A 26,841-nucleotide genomic window follows, 5' to 3' on the forward strand; every position below is an offset into this window, starting at 1 on the left:
GTGGGGGGGGGACAGTCCATCCCAGTGGCCTCCATACTGTCCATCTGTATCCTAATAGGGAGATTTCCCTTCACTTCCTGTCCTGTAGACACAACAGAAAGTGAAAGGAAATCCCTCTAAGAACACCCTCACACCGAAGGGTGACAATCCTCTGGCCTCAAGGATAAAGAACCATTGCTAGTACGGATTTCATTTTGTTCGCTGGTTGGAGTGCTACTTTAAATGACTGGCCGGGTGTTTTTCTTTTTCAGGAACAAAGTTTTGTGAAAGATGTTTGTTGTGTTATTAATGGTGCAATAAACGTATAAAAAGATTCCGCAAGACATTCTAAAAAAACAAAAAAAACAAAACAAAAAGAGGAAGCTGGAGGTGCGGAGGATGAATAGAGAGGGAATCAGACACATAAATCAGCATTACGGAGGGTACAAGATGGGGGTCTGGCAGTGTGTGCTATGGCTCTCCGCAGTCACATTGGCTCACTCTCAGTCTTCGGATCAGGAAGGACGGATCAGAGAGGCCCTGGATCTCTACAACCAGAGGGAGGATGTCCTCTATTTCTATAAACCCCTGGAGGACCTTCCAGCCATACCTATACAGGTGAAGTACAAGGCAATACATGGGGGAGGGAGATGGGGGCTTCAAGGGCAGTAGATGGGGTGGGAGGTCGGGGGCTTCAAGGGCAATACATTGGGGGAGGGAGATGGAAGCTCCAAGGGCAATACATTGGGGGAGGGAGATGGGGGCTTCAAGGGCAATATATGGGGGGGGGGGAGGATGGGGGCTTCAAGGGCAGTACATTGGGGGAGGGAGATGGAAGCTTCAAGGACAATACATTGGGGGGAGGGAGGTGGAACCTTCAAAGGCAATACATTGGGGGGAGGGAGGTGGAACCTTCAAGAGCAATACATTGGGGGAGGGAGGTGGAAGCTCCAAGGGCAATACATTGGGGGAGGGAGATGGGGGCTTCAATGGCAATATATAGGGGAGGGGGGGAGGATGGGGGCTTCAAGGGCAGTACATTGGGGGAGGGAGATGGAAGCTTCAAGGACAATACATTGGGGGGTGGGAGGTGGAACCTTCAAAGGCAATACATTGGGGGAGGGAGATGGGGGCTTCAAGGGCAATATATGGGGGGAAGGATGGGAGCTTAAAGGGCAATACATAAGGGGAGCAAGATGAAAGTTTCAAGGGCAATACATTGGGGGAGGGAGATGGGGGCTTCAAAGGCAATACATGGGGAAAGGATGGGGCTTCAAGGGCAATATATAGGGGGAAGGATGTGGGCTTCAAGGGCAGTACATAGGGGGAGCAATTTGGAAGCTTCAAGGGCAATACATTTGGGGGAGGGAGATGGGGGCTTCAAGGGCAATACATTGGGGGAGGGAGATGGAAGTTAAAAGGGCAATACGTTGGGGGAGGGAGATGGGGGCTTCAAGGGCAATACATGGGGAAAGGATGGGGCCTCAAGGGCAATATATAGGGGGGAAAGATGGGGGCTTCAAGGGCAGTACATAGGGGGAGCAAGTTGGAAGCTTCAAGGGCAATACATTTGGGGGAGGGAGATGGGGGCTTCAAGGGCAATACATTGGGGGAAGGATAGGGGCTTCAAGGGCAGTACATTGGGGGAGGGAGATGGAAGTTACAAGGGCAATACGTTGGGGGAGAGAGATGGGGGCTTCAAGGGCAATACATGTGGGATGGGGGCTTCAAGGACATTTGTATTCTTTAAATGTTTCAATATTCCTATACATGTAATGTGTTAATACCTTAAAAACGTTTAGAAAATGTAGAACCATCTATCCAACTGTCCATCCAGATTCTCTGCTTTATAGTCCAGACCAGTGGCGGACTGACCATTCGCATTCGGGTACCGAGGCCCCGGGGTCAGTAGGGGACCCCACTAGGTGCCCTTGGTACCTTTCATAGGCTTTTTTGGGTGTGGTTTGAGTGTGGGCGAGGACACAGGGGCCCTATGATCCCCTATTGCCGGGGGCCCCACGAGTTGTCTGTCTGCCCCTGGTCCAGACACAGTTGGCTGAAAAGTTTGCCCCCCCCCCCCCTCTTGGAGAATTGGTAATCTGCAGGATGTACCATTTGTAAAGAAAACATAAATGAACAGGACAAAACCCATTTCCTGGATTTCTTATGGGATTCATATTCTGTAACTGGAGGTGATACCAGAACGGGCCAATCAGAAAACAGAACTTGGCAACAAGAAAACCAGATGAAATGCCCCCGATTCAATAGTCTGCACCCCCTTAGTTCCTATTCCTATTGCCCCCTTTAGTCCAATGGAATGCCGTCTTTTGTAATGGTTGTCTATGAGGCCCCCGAATTCCTGCCGGTGGTAGAGCCGCCCATTTGTCTCGTCAAAATGCCTCCAGGTCATGCAAAGCCATTGGTCGACTTGCATGAACCGCACGTTTGAGATCTCCCCAGAGCGGCTCGATGATCTTAGGGTCGGGAGACTGTGATGGTCACTCCGGAACCTTCACCTTTTTCTGCTGGAGGGTCAGCTTGGCCTTGTGCTTGGGGCAGAGGTGGACTGACCATTTGGAAACTCGGGCACTGCCCGAGGGCCCGGGGTCAGTAGGGGCCCCATGAGATGCCCCTGGTACCTTTTTCATAGGCTTTTTTGAATTTGGGCAAGGACACAGGGGCCCCATGATCCCCTATTGCCCGGGGGGCCCCATGAGTTGTCAGTCCGCCCCTGGCTTGGGGACATTGTCATACTGGAAAGTCCGGGAGCGTCCCATGGCCAGCTTTCCTGCAGAAGAATGCAAATTGTCTGTCGATATTTTCTGATAACAAGCTGCATTCGTCTTGTCATCAATTTTCACAAGATTCCCCGTGTCCTTAGAGCTCACCCCCCCCAAAACATTAGTGAGTCACTGTCACATGTCCCCCACACGCCACGCCCACAGCGACTAGCTAACCGAGGCGTGCACGTGCGGCCGTGACTGGGGGTACGAGGGAATAAAGGGGACTTAACTTTGAATATATAAAACCGTATATAAGATCAGCCGTGATACCCTTTCACAGCCCGCACTACCTCTGACCACCACCAGAGGGAGACTCCACTCCAATCCAGCTGGTCGACCACACACTGGCAGATACAAATCTTACATACAATCTGGTGCACTGATTAGAGTTGAGGACCAGCTTAGTAATTACCCCCTTCTAGAGTCCCTCCAGCTATCCTACAGCTAGAACCCCGGAGTTAATCACTCTTCCACTGTCCACACACCCCCCCCCCCCCGCACCAGACACACCACAAAAGGATGCCTGCCACCACCCAACAGTTTATCCGCAGAACGGTCTGCTGAGACACCCCACACACACAGATCTCCGTCTGGCCGATCTGTTACCTTTACAACCTGCATGCAATCTGCCCACACACAGTGCAATTGCATACAGGTTGGCAATGAGCTTGACCGAGCGTATAAAGGCACTAAAATACGATACAATCCAATCTAATCTCTCCAATCTAGTCTCTCCGGAGATATGAGCCCGAGCTTATATACACAGAAGTCACTACTTAATTTTAAGATTTAATTTCCCGAAGTGGGCGGAGCATAAAATATGTGCAAAGTATAAAAAGTTACAGAAATACAAAAAATACAAGAAGACACACAAATGACTATTCACTATAAAATAAAAGGGAATAAAAAACAGAAATAAAACTTTACCGAGATCTATCCTGCGACTGGATCAAGTCAGAAAAAGTCCGTAATCCGTTAGTCAATCGACCAGCTCCATACGAAATACAATGTCCCAATGCCCGGGTCCTCCATTTATGGGGATATGGACGTAGGCGGGACATTAGTCTTTGGCCAATTGACCATGGGGGGTGTTCCTGTACCCGCCCACAGGATGTTCTGGGTGTTGACCTGCCCAAGTTCAATCGGACTAAGGCCAGCTTGAAACACCAAGTCGGGGATTGGATTTCCAACACCAGCGCATCAGTCCGATCGCGACAGTACCAAACACTATTCGACTGTCGCAATCCAGAGCCACCTAACCATTTCCTGCTTTTTCCTGGCATTCTACATAAACCACAAATACGGTTTTTAGGTGTCGGTGTGACGCACAGAGTGACCCATCAGAGGGAAGTATTTTCATCTCTCTGCAACTAATATTTTAGCTTTTATGAGGGATGAAACATACTTCTTTGATGTATGGATATACTTTTAGAGCTTCCAATGTCAGGTAGACAACCTGTCTGCAGTCATTTCCTCCAAACCGGTTTCCCCAGAAGGTGACAAACCTTATTAGCACTTAGGTGTCACATCCAGAGGAAGCTGGAAGTCTTTTCAGACGCTAATTGATGAGCATCTGTCTGAGTACCTCTGACTGAATACATCTTTAATAACAATGGAATGTCCCTACGGTTACGATTACATATTGCTACTGAGCACATCTTATCTACTTGAATCGGTACATGCATGTCACATGTACGTTACAGTCACCACCATGCTTCACAGTGGGGATGGCATTCTTGTCACTGTTGACCCCTCTCCAAACATAGCGCTTATAGCTCTATTTTGGTTTCATCGCTCCAGATTACAGTGTGTCAGAAGCTGTGAGGCGTGTCAAGCTGTTTTCGGTCATATTGTAACCGTGCTTTTTTGGCACAGTAAAGGCTTCTTTCTGGTAACTCCACCATGCAGCTCATTTTTGTACAAGTATCATTGTATTGTGCTCCTTGAAACAACCGCACCGTTTTTTTCCCAGAGCAGCCTGTATTTCTCCCGAGGTCACCTGTGGGGGGTTTTCTATTTATCCCGGACAATTCCTCTGGCCGTTGTGGCTGCCATCTTTCCTGGTCTACCTGGCCGTGGCTCATTATCAAGAGATCCCCGATCTTTAAATCTTTCAGGAAATGGAAAACATTGCCAATGTCATTCTAATCAATGCTTCTGGGCCACATATGGGTGACGTCTGAAAAGTCTATATGTGTCCTTCCATCTTCCAGATCTTCTCCCAGGAGGAAACAAAGGATCAAATCCTGAGATTCGGAATAATGGAGACGAGGTGTCTGAAGGCGGGGGGAGGTGACGCAGCGCAATGTGAATTTAAACCGGATGGGGTGAGTTTTATCTGGGAGTATTGCGTGTGAAATCCAAGTTTTTGTTTATGACTGAGACAGGGGCGGACTGACAACTCATGGGGCCCCCGGGCAATAGGGGATCACGGGGCCCCTGTGTCCTTGCCCACACTCAAAGCACACCCAAAAAAGCAGATAAAAAAGGTACCAGAGGCATTTAATGGGGCCCCCTACTGACCCCGGGCCCTCGGGCAGTGCTCGAATGGTCAGTCCGCCCCTGGACTGAGAGCCACATAGGTAAAAGGTCAATCCTTTGGTGATCATATAAATCGGGGTATCGAATTAAAATTCAAGGAGGTCCAGTCACTAAAATCTTCTTCTGTCCAAGGTCTGAAAATAAATGTCCCCATTACATCAGGTTCCCCCTCCAGAGTAATTTATTACATTGGGTGCCACCATCAGGCTTCCCCCATAAATCAGTTGCCACCGTCAGAGTACCCCCTATATCAGGCGTTCCCATCAGAGCACCCCCTTAAGTAATGTGTTCCCATCAGAGTGCCCCCATGCATCAGGCATCCCCAGCAGAGTGCCCCCATACATCAGGCGTTCCCATCAGAGTGCCCCCATACATCAGGCGTTCCCATCAGAGTGCCCCCATACATCAGGCGTTCCCAGCAGAGTGCCCCCATACATCAGGCATTCCCAGCAGAGTGCCCCCATACATCAGGCATTCCCATCAGAGTGCCCCCATGCATCAGGCATTCCCAGCAGAGTGCCCCCATACATCAGGCGTTCCCAGCAGAGTGCCCCCATACATCAGGCGTTCCCATCAGAGTGCCCCCATACATCAGGCGTTCCCATCAGAGTGCCCCCATACATCAGGCGTTCCCATCAGAGTGCCCCCATGCATCAGGCATTCCCAGCAGAGTGCCCCCATGCATCAGGCGTTCCCAGCAGAGTGCCCCCATGCATCAGGCGTTCCCATCAGAGTGCCCCCATACATCAGGCGTTCCCATCAGAGTGCCCCCATACATCAGGCGTTCCCAGCAGAGTGCCCCCATACATCAGGCATTCCCATCAGAGTGCCCCCAGGCATCAGGCATTCCCAGCAGAGTGCCCCCATGCATCAGGCATTCCCAGCAGAGTGCCCCCATGCATCAGGCATTCCCAGCAGAGTGCCCCCATGCATCAGGCATTCCCAGCAGAGTGCCCCCATACATGAGGCATTCCCATCAGAGTGCCCCCATACATCAGGCATTCCCAGCAGAGTGCCCCCATACATCAGGCATTCCCAGCAGAGTGCCCCCATACATCAGGCATTCCCATCAGAGTGCCCCCATACATCAGGCATTCCCATCAGAGTGCCCCCATACATCAGGTATTCCCAACAGAGTGCCCCCATACATCAGGCATTCCCAGCAGAGTGCCCCCATACATCAGGTTTCTGCATCAGAAGACCCCCTTACATTTGGTGTTTCCCATCAGTGTGCCCCCTTACATCAGTTGTTCCCATTATATAAGGTTCCCCCCTCACGGTGACACCTTACATTAGGTGTTGCCATTAGAATGTCCTTTTACATCAGGTATCCCCATCATATTGCCACCTTACCTCAGGTATTGCCGTCAGAGTGCCCCCTTAAGCTCAAAGTACCTCTTTCCATCACATTTCCCCATCAGAGTGCCCCTTCCATAGTATGTGCCCATATGTGCCCCCTTAACATAACGTGCCCATCAGAGTGCCCCCTTACACTCAAAGTACCCCTTTCCATCATATTTCCCTATCAGAGTGCCCCTTTCCATCATATGTACCCATACGTTGCACATACGCATTACATCATTAACGACCACCCGTCCCGCAGCTGCACATACGTGTTACATCATTAACGACCACCCGTCCCGCAGCTGCACATACGTGTTACATCATTAACGACCACCCGTCCCGCCGCTGCACATAAGCGTTACATCGTTATGAATGTAACACGTATGTGCAGCGGCGGGACGGGTGGTCGTTAGTGATGTAACGGGTGGTCGTTAATGATGTCCCGCCATTGCACATACGTGTTACATCATTAATGGCCACCCGTCCCGCCGCTGCACATACGTGTTACATCATTAACGACCACCTGTCCCACCGCTGCACATACGCGTTACATCATTAACGACCACCCGTCCCGCCGCTGCACATACGTGTTACATCACTAACGACCACCCGTCCCGCCGCTGCACATACGTGTTACATCATTAACGACCATCCGTCCCCGCCGCTGCACATATGCGTTGCATCATTAACGATCACCCGTCCCCGCCGCTGCACATATGCGTTGCATCATTAACGACCATCCGTCCCCGCCGCTGCACATACGTGTTACATCATTAACGACCATCCGTCCCCGCCGCTGCACATACGCGTTACATCATTAACGACCACCCGTTCCACCGCTGCACGTATGTGTTCCATCATTAACGATCACCTGTCCCGCCGCTGCACATACATGCAACATCATTAACGACCACCCGTCCCGCCGCTGCACATACGTGTTACATCACTAACGACAACCCGTCCCGCCGCTGCACATACGTGTTACATCACTAACGACCATCCGTCCCCGCCGCTGCACATACGTGTTACATCATTAACGACCATCCGTCCCCGCCGCTGCACATACGTGTTACATCACTAACGACCACCCGTCCCGCTGCTGCACATACATGTTACATCGTTAACGATCACCAGTCCCGCCGCTGCACATACGTGTTACATCATTAACGACCATCCGTCCCCGCCGCTACACATACGCGTTGCATCATTAACGACCACCCGTCCCACCGCTGCACGTATGTGTTCCATCATTAACGATCACCTGTCCCACCGCTGCACATACATGCAACATCATTAACGACCACCCGTCCCGCCGCTGCACATACGTGTTACATCACTGACGACCACCCGTCCCGCCGCTGCACATACGTGTTACATCACTAACGACCACCCGTCCCGCCGCTGCACATACGCGTTACATCATTAACGACCACCCGTCCCACCGCTGCACATACGTGTTACATCACTAACGACCACCCGTCCCGCCGCTGCACATACGTGTTACATCATTAACGACCATCCGTCCCCGCCGCTGCACATACGTGTTACATCACTAACGACCACCCGTCCCGCTGCTGCACATACATGTTACATCGTTAACGATCACCAGTCCCGCCGCTGCACATACGTGTTACATCATTAACGACCATCCGTCCCCGCCGCTACACATACGCGTTGCATCATTAACGACCACCCGTCCCACCGCTGCACGTATGTGTTCCATCATTAACGATCACCTGTCCCACCGCTGCACATACATGCAACATCATTAACGACCACCCGTCCCGCCGCTGCACATACGTGTTACATCACTGACGACCACCCGTCCCGCCGCTGCACATACGTGTTACATCACTAACGACCACCCGTCCCGCCGCTGCACATACGCGTTACATCATTAACGACCACCCGTCCCACCGCTGCACATACGTGTTACATCACTAACGACCACCCGTCCCGCCGCTGCACATACGTGTTACATCATTAACGACCATCCGTCCCCGCCGCTGCACATACGTGTTACATCATTAACGACCACCCGTCCCGCCGCTGCACATACGTGTTACATCACTAACGACCACCCGTCCCGCCGCTGCACATACGTGTTACATCATTAACGACCATCCGTCCCCGCCGCTGCACATACGCGTTACATCATTAACGACCACCCGTTCCACCGCTGCACGTATGTGTTCCATCATTAACGATCACCTGTCCCGCCGCTGCACATACATGCAACATCATTAACGACCACCCGTCCCGCCGCTGCACATACGTGTTACATCACTAACGACCACCCGTCCCGCTGCTGCACATACATGTTACATCATTAACGATCACCAGTCCCGCCGCTGCACATACGTGTTACATCATTAACGACCATCCGTCCCCGCCGCTGCACATACGCGTTGCATCATTAACGACCACCCGTCCCACCGCTGCACGTATGTGTTCCATCATTAACGATCACCTGTCCCGCCGCTGCACATACATGCAACATCATTAACGACCACCCGTCCCGCCGCTGCACATACGTGTTACATCACTGACGACCACCCGTCCCGCCGCTGCACATACGTGTTACATCACTAACGACCACCCGTCCCGCCGCTGCACATACGTGTTACATCACTAACGACCACCCGTCCCGCTGCTGCACATACGTGTTACATCATTAACGATCACCCGTCCTGCCGCTGCACATACGTGTTACATCACTAACGACCACCCGTCCCGCTGCTGCACATACGTGTTACATCATTAACGATCACCCGTCCTGCCGCTGCACATACGTGTTACATCATTAACGATCACCCATCCTGCCGCTGCACATACGTGTTACATCATTAACGACCAGCCATCCCACCGCTGCACATACGTGTTACATCATTAACGATCACCTGTCCCGCCGCTGCACATACATGCAACATCATTAACGACCACCCGTCCCGCCGCTGCACATACGTGTTACATCACTAACGACCACCCGTCCCGCCGCTGCACATACGTGTTACATCATTAACGACCATCCGTCCCGCCGCTGCACATACGTGTTACATCACTAACGATCACCCGTCCCGCCGCTGCACATACGTGTTACATCATTAACGACCAGCCATCCCACCGCTGCACATACGTGTTACATGTTCGGCAAGAGGTTAAGACTAACCCTGATGAAAGTAGCATAAAGTTGATTTTTTCATATTTTATCTACCGAAGTTTCCTGGGAGGGCAGTGCGGGGGACGGTGCGGGGGGTGCGGAACACATCCAGGTGACACCCATCAGAGGGGTGACACCCAGGACTGGTCACCGGATTCCCTCCGCCGCTGTCACTAACACAGTAGAGCGGAGAGCCGGAGGCAGAATGAGAACACGTCTGTACATGCAGAGAGGGGGGCACAGCACCGCTGAAACGAGGGCGGGAGCTGCCAGAGTTAACCTGCAGGTGATTGGTCACTGGGTGGTCCTAGCAACCAATCGCCAGTTTGTTAATATGAAAAATTAAATCCAGCAGCTCCATCCTTCTGTGCAGTGCTGCTGTGCCCAGCCCTGCATGCCCCAGTAAGAAGGGCAGAGGTGCAGGAGGCTGTGTAATGTAAAGGGGGCCAGAGGTGCAGGAGGCTGTGTAATGTAAAGGGGGCCAGAGGTGCAGGAGGCTGTGTAATGTAAAGGGGGCCAGAGGTGCAGGAGGCTGTGTAATGTAAAGGGGGCCAGAGGTGCAGGAGGCTTTGTAATGTAAAGGGGCCAGAGGTGCAGGAGCCTGTGTAACGCAAATGGGGCCAGAGGTACAGGGGGCTGTGTAATGTAAAGGGGGCCAGAGGTACAGGGGGCTGGGTAATGTAAAGGGGGCCAGAGGTACGGGGGCTGGGTAATGTAAAGGGGGCCAGATGTGCAGGAGGCTGTGTAATGTAAAGGGGGCCAGAGGTACAGGGGGCTGTGTAATGTAAAGGGGGCCAGAGGTGCAGTCGCAGTGCAACTGATTTCCAATGGTCTGGGAGGGGCACAGAAAGCAGAATATTCAATGTCTGTATTAGGAGATGAGTGTATTGGGAGAAGAGAGACATTCAGCTGTTTTATCTGCATACACAGGAAGTTAAAATCTGTGATCTGAACCTGAGAGCAACCGGCAAAGAGAACCTGCAGTGTGACAACATAACCAGGGTGAGTGACCGACGAAATCCATCCTCACCCGCTGCTGGAGGACTCCGCTCCTTCCTCTGTAACTCTCCTCTCCTGAAATACTCTGCTCTGCTGGAGGACTCCGCTCCTTCCTCTGTAACTCTCCTCTCCTGAAATACTCTGCTCTGCTGGAGGACTCCGCTCCTTCCTCTGTAACTCTCCTCTCCTGAAATACTCTGCGCTGCTGGAGGACTCCGCTCCTTCCTCTGTAACTCTCCTCTCCTGAAATACTCTGCGTTGCTGGAGGACTCCGCTCCTTCCTCTATAACTCCTCTCCTGAAATACTCTGCACTGCTGGAGGACTCCGCTCCTTCCTCTGTAACTCTCCTCTCCTGAAATACTCTGCGCTGCTGGAGGACTCCGCTCCTTCCTCTATAACTCCTCTCCTGAAATACTCTGCGCTGCTGGAGGACTCCGCTCCTTCCTCTATAACTCCTCTCCTGAAATACTCTGCACTGCTGGAGGACTCCTCTCCTTCCTCTATAACTCTCTTCTCCTGAAATACTCTGCACTGCTGGAGGACTCCTCTCCTTCCTCTATAACTCCTCTCCTGAAATACTCTGCACTGCTGGAGGACTCCGCTCCTTCCTCTATAACTCTCTTCTCCTGAAATACTCTGCACTGCTGGAGGACTCCGCTCCTTCCTCTATAACTCTCCTCTCCTGAAATACTCTGCGCTGCTGGAGGACTCCGCTCCTTCCTCTATAACTCCTCTCCTGAAATACTCTGCACTGCTGGAGGACTCCGCTCCTTCCTCTATAACTCTCCTCTCCTGAAATACTCTGCGCTGCTGGAGGACTCCGCTCCTTCCTCTATAACTCCTCTCCTGAAATACTCTGCACTGCTGGAGGACTCCGCTCCTTCCTCTATAACTCTCCTCTCCTGAAATACTCTGCACTGCTGGAGGACTCCTCTCCTTCCTCTATAACTCTCCTCTCCTGAAATACTCTGCGCTGCTGGAGGACTCCGCTCCTTCCTCTGTAACTCTCCTCTCCTGAAATACTCTGCACTGCTGGAGGACTCCTCTCCTTCCTCTATAACTCCTCTCCTGAAATACTCTGCACTGCTGGAGGACTCCTCTCCTTCCTCTATAACTCTCCTCTCCTGAAATACTCTGCTCTGCTGGAGGACTCCGCTCCTTCCTCTGTAACTCTCCTCTCCTGAAATACTCTGCACTGCTGGAGGACTCCTCTCCTTCCTCTATAACTCCTCTCCTGAAATACTCTGCACTGCTGGAGGACTCCTCTCCTTCCTCTATAACTCTCCTCTCCTGAAATACTCTGCTCTGCTGGAGGACTCCTCTCCTTCCTCTATAACTCTCCTCTCCTGAAATACTCTGCTCTGCTGGAGGACTCCGCTCCTTCCTCTGTAACTCTCCTCTCCTGAAATACTCTGCGCTGCTGGAGGACTCCGCTCCTTCCTCTATAACTCCTCTCCTGAAATACTCTGCGCTGCTGGAGGACTCCTCTCCTTCCTCTATAACTCCTCTCCTGAAATACTCTGCACTGCTGGAGGACTCCGCTCCTTCCTCTATAACTCTCCTCTCCTGAAATACTCTGCGCTGCTGGAGGACTCCGCTCCTTCCTCTATAACTCCTCTCCTGAAATACTCTGCACTGCTGGAGGACTCCGCTCCTTCCTCTATAACTCCTCTCCTGAAATACTCTGCACTGCTGGAGGACTCCTCTCCTTCCTCTATAACTCCTCTCCTGAAATACTCTGCGCTGCTGGAGGACTCCTCTCCTTCCTCTATAACTCTCCTCTCCTGAAATACTCTGCACTGCCGGAGGACTCCTCTCCTTCCTCTATAACTCCTCTCCTGAAATACTCTGCGCTGCCGGAGGACTCCTCTCCTTCCTCTATAACTCCTCTCCTGAAATACTCTGCGCTGCTGGAGGACTCCTCTCCTTCCTCTATAACTCTCCTCTCCTGAAATACTCTGCGCTGCTGGAGGACTCCTCTCCTTCCTCTATAACTCCTCTCCTGAAATACTCTGCGCTGCTGGAGGACTCCTCTCCTTCCTCTATAACTCCTCTCCTGAAATACTCTGCACTGCTGGAGGACTCCGCTCCTTCCTCTATAACTCTCCTCTCCTGAAATACTCTGCACTGCTGGAGGACTCCGCTCCTTCCTCTATAACTCTCCTCTCCTGAAATACTCTGCGCTGCTGGAGGACTCCTCTCCATCCTCTATAACTCCTCTCCTGAAATACTCTGCACTGCTGGAGGACTCCGCTCCTTCCTCTATAACTCCTCTCCTGAAATACTCTGCACTGCTGGAGGACTCCGCTCCTTCCTCTATAACTCTCCTCTCCTGAAATACTCTGCACTGCTCGAGGACTCCGCTCCTTCCTCTATAACTCCTCTCCTGAAATACTCTGCGCTGCTGGAGGACTCCTCTCCTTCCTCTATAACTCCTCTCCTGAAATACTCTGCACTGCTGGAGGACTCCGCTCCTTCCTCTATAACTCTCCTCTCCTGAAATACTCTGCACTGCTGGAGGACTCCTCTCCTTCCTCTATAACTCCTCTCCTGAAATACTCTGCACTGCTGGAGGACTCCTCTCCTTCCTCTATAACTCTCCTCTCCTGATATACTCTGCACTGCTGGAGGACTCTGCTCCTTCCTCTACAGTACTCTGTTGAAGCCCCTGTGGCACCAATTTCAGCCTCGAGTCTTTCTGGGATGACACCACAAGCTTTCCACACCTGGATTGGGGGATTTTTCTGCTATACTTCTTTGCTCAGTCAGGTTGGATGGGGGTCATCGGTGGACGGCCATTTTCAGGTTTCTCCAAAGATGTTCAATAGGGTTCAAAAGGCTCTGGCTAGGCCACTCCAGGACATTCACAGAGTTGGCCCTCTGCCTCTCCTGTATTGTCTTGGCTGTGTGCTCGGGATGGTTGTCATGTTGGAAGGTGAACCTTCGGCCCAGTCTGAGGTCCTGAGGTTTCCATTGAGGATATCTCAGTACTTTGCTCCATTCAACTTTCCCTCAACCCTGAACAGTCTCCCAGTCCCTGCTGCTGAAAAACACCCCCACAGTATGATGCTGCCACCACCATGCTTCACTGTTGGGATTGTATTAGGCAGATGATGGGTGGTGCCTGGTTTCCTCCAGACATAACATTTAGAATTGAAGCCCAACAGTTCAAGCATGGTTTCATCAGACCAGAGAATCTTGTTCCTCACAGCCTGAGAGTCCTTCTGGTGCTTTTGTGCAAACTCCAAGTTGGCTTTCATGTGTTTTGCATGGAGGAGAGGCTTCCGTCCAGCCACTCTGCCATAAAACCCAGATCGGTGAAGGGCTGCAGTGATGGCAGTCCTTCTGGAACTTTGTTCCATCTCTGCACAGGATATCTGGAGATTGGGTTCTTGGTCACCTCTCATACTAAGGCCTTTCTCCCACGATTGGTCAGTTTGGCCAGGCGACCAGCTCTTGGAAGAGTCCTGGTTGTGCGAATTATGGAGGCCGCTGTGCTCTTGTGAACCTTCAAGCTCCAGACTAGGGCCTGACGCTCAGAAACATGTGAATGGAGCCTCAAGGTTCCCAAGAGCACAGCGGCCTCCATATTTCCATAATGGCCTCCATAATGGGTATAACCAGGACTCTTCCAAGAGCTGGTCGTCCGGCCAAACTGACCAATCATGGGAGAAGGGCCTTAATACGAGAGATGACCAAGATCCCAATCTCCAGAGATCCTGCATGGCGATGGAACGAAGTTCCAGAAGGACTGCCAATACTGCAGCATTCCACCGATCTGGGCTTTATGGCAGAGTGGCTGGACGGAAGCCTCTCCTCAGTGCAAAACACATGAAAGCCCACTTGGAGTTTGCACAAAAGCACCTGAAGGACTCTCAGGCTGTGAGGAACAAGATTCTCTGGTCTGATGAAACCAAGGTTGAACTGTTTGGCCTCAATTCTAAACCTTGAGGCTCCATTCACACGATTCTGAACGTCAGGCCCTAGAGTGAATGGAGTCTGAAGGTTCTCAAGAGCACATCGGCCTCCATAATTCCATAATTTGCACAACCAGGACTCTTCCAAGAGCTGGTCGTCCGGCCAAACTGACCAATCATGGGAGAAGGGCCTTAGTACGAGAGGTGACCAAGAACCCAATCTCCAGAGATCCTGCGTGGAGATGGAACAAAGTCCCAGAAGGACTGCCAATGCTGCAGCCTTCCACCGCTCAGTGTGAATGGAGCAGAAAGTTTTATTGTCGCCACCCCCAGATCTGCGCCTTGTGAGAATCCTGTCTCTGAGCTCTGCTGGCAGTTCCTTTGACCTCATGGCTTTTGCTCTGATACAGGAGGCATTGTCAGCTGAGAGGGGTGTGGCTTTTCCAAATCACGGCCAATCGATGTAATGTAGCACAGGCGGGTTCTAATCACAATGTAGAAACATCGCACCTGAGATAAATTTCAAGGCTCTTGCCAAAGGGTCTGAATACTTTACTGCTCAGAAGTGCAGGTCACGGTGGTCTCCCCGTCTCCTCCGTGTCATTGGTTTTATCTCAGCAGTCCTTCGGCAGGGTGATGACGTTTCTGCGCCCCTCCCCTGAATGTAAATCAGTATTCTAATGGAATTATTGGGAATTCTCACTTTTTCCTTCAGATTTCAAGGATGAGACGCCCTGGTAGACGACCCGGAAGACCCCCCGGCATACCCCGCCTTCCAGGTTCTAACAACCCCATTGGATCTTTACCGAGCAGAAAAGAGCTGGCCGTCCCTCAATGAGAAGAGAAATGAATTGTATTGAATGTTCTCTGTGAAATGTCACCTAAAGGAGAGAAATAAAGAATGAAAACAACAGGACTCTGGGAACTGTCACTGAGGGGTCACATCGGGGGGGGGGGATGTATGGCGGAGGGTTGGGCACATTTCGGCTCTCACTGCTGGAGGAACACCCGCCATTGTCTTCCAGCATGACAAGACCGTCGTCTCATTTCTTTATGTCACTTGATATCCACCATTGTATGAAAATATAGATTGTGAGTAAAAAAAGCATTGTGTTAAGACTATCCTTCCTATACTATTCTATATCCTGTCCCAACCTACTGCATATCCTATACTATTCTATATCCTATCCCAACCTAATGCATATCCTTCCTATACTATTCTATATTCTATCCCAACCTACTGCATATCCTATCCTTCCTATACTATTCTATATCCTATCCCAACCAACTGCATATCCTATCCTTCCTATACTATTCTATATCCTATCCCAACCAACTGCATATCCTATCCTTCCTATACTATTCTATATCCTATCCCAACCTATCTCCTATCCTTCCTATACTACTCTATGTCCTATCCCAACCTACTGTATATCCTATACTGTTCTGTATCTTATCCCAACCTATATCCTATCCTACCTATACTATTCCATATCATATCCCAACCTATATCCTATCCTTCCCATACTATCCCATATCATATCCCAGTCTATATCCTATCCTTCCCATACTATTCCATATTATATCTCAACCTATATTGTATCCTTGCTATACTACTCTATATCTATGGCAGAGAGGGATGGAGGACACTGAATGGAGGCCAGTGGAGGGATTGGCAGAGAGGGATGGAGGACACTGAATGGAGGCCAGTGGAGGGATTGGCAGAGATGGATGGAGGACACTGAATGTAGGCCATTGGTTAGGAGTACGGAGTAAAGGCCATTGGTTGGGATGAGTATGGAGTAGTGACCATTGGTTGGGATGAGTACGGAGTAGAGGCCATTGGTCGGGATGAGTACGGAGTAGTGGCCATTGGTCGGGATGAGTACGGAGTAGTGGCCATTGGTCGGGATGAGTACGGAGTAGTGGCCATTGGTTGGGAGGAGTACGGAGTAGTGGCCATTGGTTGGGAGGAGTACGGAGTAGTGGCCATTGGTTGGAATGAGTACGGAGTAGTGACCATTGGTTGGGATGAGTACGGAGTAGTGGCCATTGGTTGGGATGAGTACGGATTAATGGCCATTGGTTGGGATTAGTACGGAGTAGAGGCCATTGGTTGGGATGAGTGCGGAGTAGTAGCCATTGGTTGGGAGGAGTACGGAGTAGAGGCCATTGGCTGGGAGGAGTACGGAGTAGTGGCCATTGGTTGGGATGAGTACGGAGTAGTAGCCATTGTGATGGGCGCGGCGTCAAACCCCCAGCCCTCCTCACCCACTTGTGACCTAAGGACCAGCCAATCTAAAACCGTGCTGCCGCTTGCGTAACAACGCACTCTCAGCTGCACCCTGCACAAAGATTTTCCAGCTCACTGGACCACAATCTATGTGCCAGCAGCCTGAGAGCGATTGTTACTGGGTCAGGTTAATTACGCAATTAACCCTCCACACTGCCACCACCTCCTTTTTACAGAGAAGGAAGAAACTCACAAATCTTAGCAGTAACACTATGATGTCTGAATAAGCGTCTGTATACACACTGTCACCGCAGACAGATGTAAGCAGAGGTTTTAAAACACACAGTAGCACTCCTCAGAGACAGGGATTCTTAATTTGCATTAAAGAGCGTTAGAAACAGTTCAACACTTTTCAGAAAATAGGATTTATTACTAAAAAGGTCAAAATGGTGCAATAAAGATATTTACAGAAAATATGTAACCAATATATATATATATAGAAAGAGCAATAACATAACAGAGAGATGAAGAAAGAAGTTTCAGAAGGTAGGATACCTGCAGACGTCCTGGTTTAAGCAGAGTTCAAGTGTCCTGAACAAAAGGGTGCCTTTTCTCCCAAAGATGATTCCTGATGTTAAAAGGGAGAATCTCTTCATAACTTTCTTCAGGCATGACAGCTTTTTCTAGTGTCCCAGCAGGGGGTGTATACCAAATGAGGGCCAATCGCCTCATTTGGGGAGGGGTGTTAGGCGTAGACCCAGGCTGTGACCTAAATCCCTCGCAAGTTTATACCATGGTCAATAACCTTCACTAGGTACATGTAGCATCTTAGCCACTGGCAGATTAATATGCAGAATCATATTCTGAACGTCCAGACATCAAATATGACATATCCGGCTGTGACGGATAACAAGATATCGCTTTCTACTCTCAGGTAGACATTACCTAGGGGTGTAAGGTATCAGGTGACTTGTATTAAAATGACATATCTGAATCTATGCTTTGTTTTAATGTACATTGTTCCTGTCGGGATTTATGAATTTGTATGAAAAAGTGATTCAAGTGGGATGGTACGTTTTTACAGCCACTCTGAGATAAGATTTCATGTCAAGTGAAGGACTGAGTTATAGTTTTACAACCCGGCCAGATGAAAGGGTGTATCAGACATCCTGGAACCAGGCTAATTGGGGTTACAACCATGAAGCCCATTAGCTGTTCCCTATGCACTTGTGAACTCAGCACACATGCAGACCACATTCCTGCAAGGGGAGGGGGACTGGAGGAAGAGAGAATGATATTTGCAGAGTCTGATACAAAATATGGTTGTCATTGTCCATATCTGTGCGCACAATTATCACAGCCATTGGTTGGGATGAGTACGGAGCAGAGGCCATTGGTTGGGATGAGTACGGAGTAGTGACCATTGGTTGGCATGAGTACGGAGTAGTGGCCGTTAGTTGGGATGAGTACGGAGTAGAGGCCATTGGTCGGGATGAGTACGGAGTAGAGGCCATTGGTCGGGATGAGTACGGAGTAGAGGCCATTGGTCGGGATGAGTACGGAGTAGAGGCCATTGGTCGGGATGAGTACGGAGTAGAGGCCATTGGTCGGGATGAGTACGGAGTAGAGGCCATTGGTCGGGATGAGTACGGAGTAGAGGCCATTGGTCGGGATGAGTACGAAGTAGAGGCCATTGGTCGGGATGAGTACGAAGTAGAGGCCATTGGTCGGGATGAGCAGGGAGTAGAGGCCATTGGTTGGGATGAGCAGGGAGTAGAGGCCATTGGTTGGGATGAGTACAGAGTAGTGACCATTGGTTGGGATGAGTACGGAGTAGAGGCCATTGGTTGGGATGAGTAGAGAGTAGAGGCCATTGGTTGGGATGAGTACGGAGTAGAGGCCATTGGTTGGGATGAGTAGAGAGTAGAGGCCATTGGTTGGGATGAGTACGGAGTAGCGACCATTGGTTGGAATGAGTACAGAGTAGCGACCATTGATTGGGATGAGTACGGAGTAGAGGCCACTGGTCGGGATGAGTACAGAATAGTGGCCATTGGCTCCATGTCTTTGCTAAAAAAAAAATATATCCCAATACGTGTAAATTAATTGGTTTACATGAAAGTTATAGTGTTTACAAATGGCGGTATAGATACTGGAAATTTTTTTTTTCTTTACTAGTAATGGTGGCGATCAGTGACTTATAGCGTGACTGCGGCGGACATTCTGACACGGGGCAAGGGGGGGGGGGGTGTTGGGAACTGACTTGGCGCCACTGACATCCCCAGTGACACCAATACAGTGGATCAGTGCTAAAAATAAAAAAAAAAAAAAAAAAAAAAAAAAAAAAAAAGCACTGACACTGTACTAATGGCACTGGGCAGGAAGTGGTTAACATGAGGGGCGATCAAAGGGTTAACTGTGTGCTGGGAGTGTTTTACTAGGGGGGTGTGTGCTTCACTGTAATCACACTGCTCTGGATGGCTGTGCAGTGTGCCCGAGCCGACAGGGAGGAGGATCTGGCATTTGACAGCCACGCCCAGTAAGGCGCGCGTCCCCTACCCGGAAATGGGAAATCATATATATATATATATATATATATATATATATATATATATATATATATATATATATATATATGCGATTTTGCGCACCCGCCGCCCTGTAGCAGTATATCTGCTATACGGCGGTCGGGAAGCGGTTAATAATAATCACACGTATCAACAATTAAGCGCCACACTGCTAATTTTACACATTTTCATGGTTTGCCTATTGGTTTGTGTTCGCTGCTTCTTTTTTTTTGGTCCTCACCACCCAAGCGCAGGTCTGTTATATAATATTCAGTTGACTGGCTCATTACTTCAGCTGGAAGTCTATTCCGAGCATCAACTACTCTTTCAGCAAAATAATTCTTTGAGATTAGCTTTGAACTTTCCAAACAACATGATGGAAACACCAGGTAAGAGAATGAAATCGTTACCCAGTATGGTGTTGGGCCGCCTTTAGCCTCCACGACGGCCTGAATTCTCCTGGGAATTGACAAATAGAAGACGTGGATGGTGGACAATGGAACTGATATCGCTGTTCATGGAATAATCGGTCCAGTTCTTGTAGATACCGGAGGCGGTAAAAGAGCCCGAACCTTGTTCTCCACAACTGACCATAGTGGCTCTGTGGTACTGAGGTCCAGTTCTTGTAGATACCGGAGGCGGTAAAAGAGCCCGAACCTTGTTCTCCACAACTGACCATAGTGGCTCTGTGGTACTAAGGTCCAGTTCTTGTAGATACCGGGGGCGGTAAAAGAGCCCGAACCTTGTTCTCCACAACTCACCATAGTGGCTCTGTGATATTGAGGTCCGGTTCTTCCAAATACCGGAGGCGGTAATAGAGCCCGAACCTTGTTCTCCACAATTGACCATAGTGGCTCTGTGGTATTGCGGTCCAGTTCTTGCAGATACCGGAGGCGGTAAAAGAGCCCGAACCTTGTTCTCCACAACTGACCATAGTGGCCCTGTGGTATTGAGGTCCGGTTCTTCCAAATACCAGAGGTGGTAATAGAGCCCGAACCTTGTTCTCCACAACTGACCATAGTGGCCCTGTGGTATTGAGGTCCGGTTCTTCCAAATACCAGAGGTGGTAATAGAGCCCGAACCTTGTTCTCCACAACTGACCATAGTGGCTCTGTGATATTGAGGTCTGGTTCTTCCAAATACCGGAGGCGGTAATAGAGCCCGAACCTTGTTCTCCACAATTGACCATAGTGGCTCTGTGGTATTGCTGTCCAGTTCTTGCAGATACCGGAGGCGGTAAAAGAGCCCGAACCTTGTTCTCCACAACTGACCATAGTGGCCCTGTGGTATTGAGGTCCGGTTCTTCCAAATACCAGAGGTGGTAATAGAGCCCGAACCTTGTTCTCCACAACTGACCATAGTGGCTCTGTGATATTGAGGTCTGGTTCTTCCAAATACTGGAGGCGGTAAAAGAGCCTGAACCTTGTTCTCCACAACTGACCATAGAGGCTCTGTGATATTGAGGTCCAGTTCTTGCAGATACCGGAGGCGGTAATAGAGCCCGAACCTTGTTCAGAAATGTAACTGTACAGCATGCAGACCACAGGCGGCTCTCTACAAACATTGCACAAGTCCTAGGATGCCTCTGCTGTACACGGGGGGGGGGGGGGGGGGGTAGCGACTGGGAGCACAGCAAGGGGCGCCGGGGGATTTACCCCAACACCCGCCATTGCCCTAGAACTGGGGTGGGCAACTGTGGCCCTCCAGCTGTTGTAGAACTACAAGTCCCACGAGGCACTGCAAATTCTCCACAATTGGCCAGTGGCTCTGTGGTATTGAGGTCCGGTTCTTGCAGATACCAGAGGCGGTAAAAGAGCCCGGACCTTGTTCTCCACAACTGACCATAGTGGCTCTGTGGTACTGAGGTCCGGTTCTTCCAGATACCAGAGGCGGTAAAAGAGCCCGAACCTTGTTCTCTACAACTGACCATAGTGGCTCTGTGGTACTGAGGTCCGGTTCTTGCAGATACCGGGGGCGGTAAAAGAGCCCGAACCTTGTTCTCCACAACTGACCATAGTGGCTCTGTGATATTGAGGTCCCGCGACTGCGAGGCCCAGGGAAGGTGCGACACTTCATCCGCATGTTTCTCAAACCACGATCTGACACCAGATGTGTGAATTGGCGCATTACCCTCTCGGTAAATGGCGCGGTCTTCGGAAAACAAAATGGGGTGCACACGGTCGGTCAAAACTGATACATAGTCGCTGAGCAGGGACTCTTTCTAGGTGATGATGGGGCCTGCAGAATACCAAGATATGGCAGCCTGAACCATGATTGTGCCGCTGCCATGCTTTATCCTCAGGTCTCCCAGAAGTACAGCAGATTTAAAGGGGAAGTTCTCTGGCGCCCTCTGTGGTGGAAGGTAAGAACACGGTTCAACCTTCCCTGGCTTTCCAATATGGATAAAACTCATCACACCTACATTTGGCTATTGAAAAAACAAAACACAACATCGATCTTTACATCGCTCTTTATCAGGCTTTTTTCCATCGGATTCATTTCACAATAAAATACAGATACTCTTAAAATATAGATCCCGCCCAAAACCTCGCTCCCCCCTCTCAGTGCCAGACACCCAGCGGCGAGGGGGGGAAGATACATATACACACGCCTCTTCACGGTCTGGCCGGGCTCCTCACTGCACCAAGTCCACCATCAGCACCTTCTTTATCTGATCCTTCAGGAAACTTTCCTTCTCCTGTTCCAACTTTAATTCCTGCCAGTCGTAATAAGGCACCTAAAGGGCAGGACAGCAAAATGGTAAGAGACAGCCCCCGAGGAACCCTTACATAGTCCTCAGATCTCAAAGAACCCCCAAATAAAATCTGCATCTATCCCCTTAAAGTAGAACTAAAAAGGCAAAAGTTTTTTCCATTTTGGATATAGGGTGGGTTATCATCACACCCCCCCCAAATCAGTTTTTTTTCCCCATTGGAGAGATTTCCCTTCACTTCCTGCCCCCGAGGAACCCTTACATAGTCCTCAGATCTCAAGGAACTCCCAACTAAAATCTGTAGCTATACCCTTAAAGTAGAACTAAAAAGGCAAGTTTTTTCCCATTTTGGATAAAGGGTGGGTTATGACCCCCCCCAATCAGTTTCTTTTCCCCGTTGGTGAGATTTCCCTTCACTTCCTGCCCCATAGCCAAGTCAGGAAGTGAGAGGATATTCCTCCAAACCGAGGTGTCACCAGAACTAGTTACACCCCCCCCCCCCCTCCCCATAGGAAGATTCACCCTCTATTCCTGTTCTGGTGACAACCCAACATGTTTCGATAATGGGAAACAGGACACATAGTGAGGGGGAATCTCCCTCACAGCAATAAAAACCTGACTGGGGGGGGGGGGGGTCTAATCCCTTTCCACGCCATCCAAAACTGAAAAAACAAAAAACAAAACTAGTTTTGCCTTTAGTTATAAATTGATGCCGTAAGGCAGGTTCTCTTTTTGCTGCTTGACCAATCGTTGCTCTCCGACATCATCACGTACAACAGAGAAGCAGAGGTTCGGTATTGTACGTGAGGACGTCAAGAAGCTCCTCCCACATACTGGGAGCGCAGGGGAGGGGCAAAGAGCGCCAGCTGCCGGAGGAATTAGGGAAGCATTGTGCTTGTTCCTCTACCTACAGACAACCCCGGCAGTGCAGGTCGGTATTTTCACCCTTTAATAATGAGAATCACATGACATTTGGATAGTTTTCAGCAGACGCCGAGCACCAGGCTCACCTCCACCACCAGGAATCCAGCTGCCCGCAGATGCCGCCGGGTCATCGCGCCGCGTCCCAGCACTTCCTTTCCGTGGTACGCGAAGTGTGAGAATTCCTGAACCACAATGGCGAACCTGGAGGAGAGACGCAGAATCCGCGTTACAAAGTGATATCTGGTCCCCCGGCCCCGCCCCTTTCATTCATTGGCTTTCAGTTCTTTCAATCATGGAGGCTCTACGTTGCATGTGGGCGTTGCCTAAGCAATACAGCCTGCCTGGAAACGCCCCCTCCTCCAGACTGACACCCACCCATCAAAGCATTTCGTAGTTAGTTAGGGGTGTCAGAATCAAGGGGGCCGAATACAAATGCCGCCACACCTCACAGATTGATTGTCACAAATGCTGGAAACCATTTCTCATTATCCTTCCACTTCACAATTATCTGCCACTTTGTGTCCATCACATCCGATCCCGATAGATACATTGTAACATGACAACATGGGGGGGGATACATTGTAACATGACAACATGGGGGGGATATATTGTAACATGACAACATGGGGGGGATATATTGTAACATGACAACATGGGGGGGGATACATTGTAACATGACAACATGGGGGGGGGATATATTGTAACATGACAACATGGGGGGGGATATATTGTAACATGACAACATGGGGGGGGGATACATTGTAACATGACAACATGGGGGGGGATATATTGTAACATGACAACATGGGGAGGGCATTATGGGGGGGGGGATACATTGTAACATGACAACATGGGGGGGGGGGATATATTGTAACATGACAACATGGGGAGGGCATTATGGGGGGGGGGGATAGATTGTAACATGACAACATGGGGAGGGCATTATGGGGGGGGGGGGGATACATTGTAACATGACAACATGGGGGGGGATATATTGTAACATGACAACATGGGGAGGGCATTATGGGGGGGGGATACATTGTAACATGACAACATGGGGGGGGATATATTGTAACATGACAACATGGGGAGGGCATTATGGGGGGGGGATACATTGTAACATGACAACATGGGGGGGGGATATATTGTAACATGACAACATGGGGGGGGGATATATTGTAACATGACAACATGGGGGGGGGATATATTGTAACATGACAACATGGGGGGGGATATATTGTAACATGACAACATGGGGAGGGCATTATGGGGGGGGGATACATTGTAACATGACAACATGGGGGGGGGATATATTGTAACATGACAACATGGGGGGGGGATATATTGTAACATGACAACATGGGGGGGGATATATTGTAACATGACAACATGGGGAGGGCATTATGGGGGGGGGGGGATACATTGTAACATGACAACATGGGGGGGGGGGATATATTGTAACATGACAACATGGGGAGGGCATTATGGGGGGGGGGGATACATTGTAACATGACAACATGGGGAGGGCATTATGGGGGGGGGGGGGATACATTGTAACATGACAACATGGGGGGGGGGATATATTGTAACATGACAACATGGGGAGGGCATTATGGGGGGGGGGGATACATTGTAACATGACAACATGGGGAGGGCATTATGGGGGGGGGGGGGGGATACATTGTAACATGACAACATGGGGGGGGATATATTGTAACATGACAACATGGGGAGGGCATTATGGGGGGGGGGGGATACATTGTAACATGACAACATGGGGGGGGGGTATATTGTAACATGACAACATGGGGGGGGGGGATATATTGTAACATGACAACATGGGGGGGGATATATTGTAACATGACAACATGGGGAGGGCATTATGGGGGGGGGGGGGGATACATTGTAACATGACAACATGGGGGGGGGGGATATATTGTAACATGACAACATGGGGAGGGCATTATGGGGGGGGGGGGATACATTGTAACATGACAACATGGGGAGGGCATTATGGGGGGGGGGGGATACATTGTAACATGACAACATGGGGGGGGATATATTGTAACATGACAACATGGGGAGGGCATTATGGGGGGGGGGATACATTGTAACATGACAACATGGGGGGGGGATATATTGTAACATGACAACATGGGGGGGGGGGGGATATATTGTAACATGACAACATGGGGGGGGATACATTGTAACATGACAACATGGGGGGGGGGGGGATATATTGTAACATGACAACATGGGGGACAATTCAGGGGGCAGGGGGATACATTGTAACATGACAACATGGGGGACATTTCAGGGGGGAATACATTGTGACATGACAACATGGGGGACATTTCGGGGGGGGGGGGATACATTGTAACATGACAACATGGGGGACATTTCAGGGGGGGGAGGGGAATACATTGTAACATGACAACATGGGGGACATTTCAGGGGGGAGGGGAATACATTGTAACATGACAAGAGGGACATTTCAGGGGGGAGGGGATACATTGTAACATAACAAGAGGGACATTTCAGGGGGGGAGGGGAATACATTGTAACATGACAACATGGGGGACATTTCAGGGGGGAGGGGGAATACATTGTAACATGACAACATGGGGGACATTTCAGGGGGGAGGGGGAATACATTGTCTCATGACAACATGGGGAATATTTCATGGGGGGAGGGGGATACATAGTAACATGACAACATGGGGGACATTTCAGGTGGGAAGAAAACTTTTTCAAGGCGCTGTGCGTAATTCTGCATTTCCGGGTAGAAAGTGCGCACCCACCCGCGCTGTCATTGGCTCCCTTACATGTCAATCACCGGGTCCCGGCCAGCGATTCGTGGCCCGGGGCCCTATGATCAGCGGAGCAACTGAGAGGAGGGAGATCTGTGAGTGTAAACAACACAGATCTCTCTCCTGTCAGCGGGGTTTTTATCTTTCTGCAAAGCATGTCCGCTACACAGTTAACCCTTTGATCGTCCCAGATGTTAACCCCTTCCTGCCCAGTGTCATCAGTACAGTGTCAGTGCTTTTTATTAGCACTGATCACCGGAGATGTCAGTGGCAGTTGGTTCCCACCCAGCGTCAGTTCATATCAGATTGCCCGCAGCACTATCACAGCCCCACAATAAATCTCTGATCGCCAACATTACTAATATAAAAAAAAAAAATAATTAAACAACAATATCTTTACCATGGTTTTTATAGCGCAAAAAATTTCTTTTTTTTATAGCGCCTTCACTTTCTACAAAGGTGCTGAATTCCTGGAATTCAGCTTTAAAGATGATCTATAAATAATACTTCTGTCCCGGCCCCTTAAGGTCACCCTGACATGGGAGGAATGTGTTTCAGTAACCCGGGACAAGTAATCAGTCAAGTATGCAGTTCTGGCTTCACTTGTTGCATGCTTATTGTACAGTGGGGAAAATAATGAATTTGACCCGCTACAGATTTTGTAGGTTCGCCCACTTACACAGAAATGAAGGGTCTATAATTGTTCTCATCGGTGTATTTCAAATGTTAGAGACAGAGTATCAACCAAAAATCCAGAAGAAACACACAATACAAATGTTATAAATGGAGTAGCAGTTCGGTGAGTAGAATAAGTATTTGATCCCCGAGCAAAACATGGCTTAGTACTTGGTGGAGGAACCCTTGTTGGTG

The 26,841-nt window shown here is 50.0% G+C and overlaps 1 protein-coding gene and 1 long non-coding RNA gene across 2 annotated transcripts; one reads left to right on the top strand and one right to left on the bottom strand.

The window, feature by feature from the left end:
- Positions 1-364: 364 nt before the first annotated feature.
- On the top strand, positions 365-15,635 carry LOC149427083 (cathelicidin-6-like). Its single transcript, XM_089668276.1, has 4 exons — positions 365-597; positions 4,976-5,089; positions 10,738-10,809; positions 15,440-15,635. The coding sequence occupies exons 1-4, from the start codon at positions 379-381 to the stop codon at positions 15,560-15,562; spliced, it is 528 nt and encodes a 175-aa protein (XP_089524402.1). The 5' UTR covers positions 365-378; the 3' UTR covers positions 15,563-15,635.
- A 6,343-nt stretch (positions 15,636-21,978) lies between these two features.
- LOC149427084 (uncharacterized) lies at positions 21,979-23,756 on the bottom strand. The gene is made up of 2 exons (XR_016311448.1): positions 23,248-23,756; positions 21,979-22,261 (listed from the first exon to the last, which is right to left on the bottom strand). It is a non-coding gene; the product is annotated as an uncharacterized LOC149427084 (long non-coding RNA).
- Positions 23,757-26,841: the final 3,085 nt, after the last annotated feature.

This window comes from Staurois parvus, unplaced genomic scaffold, assembly GCF_062004578.1.
Source record: "Staurois parvus isolate SC_StPar_1 unplaced genomic scaffold, SC_StPar_1.0 ptg004047l, whole genome shotgun sequence".
NCBI lineage: Eukaryota > Metazoa > Chordata > Amphibia > Anura > Ranidae > Staurois > Staurois parvus.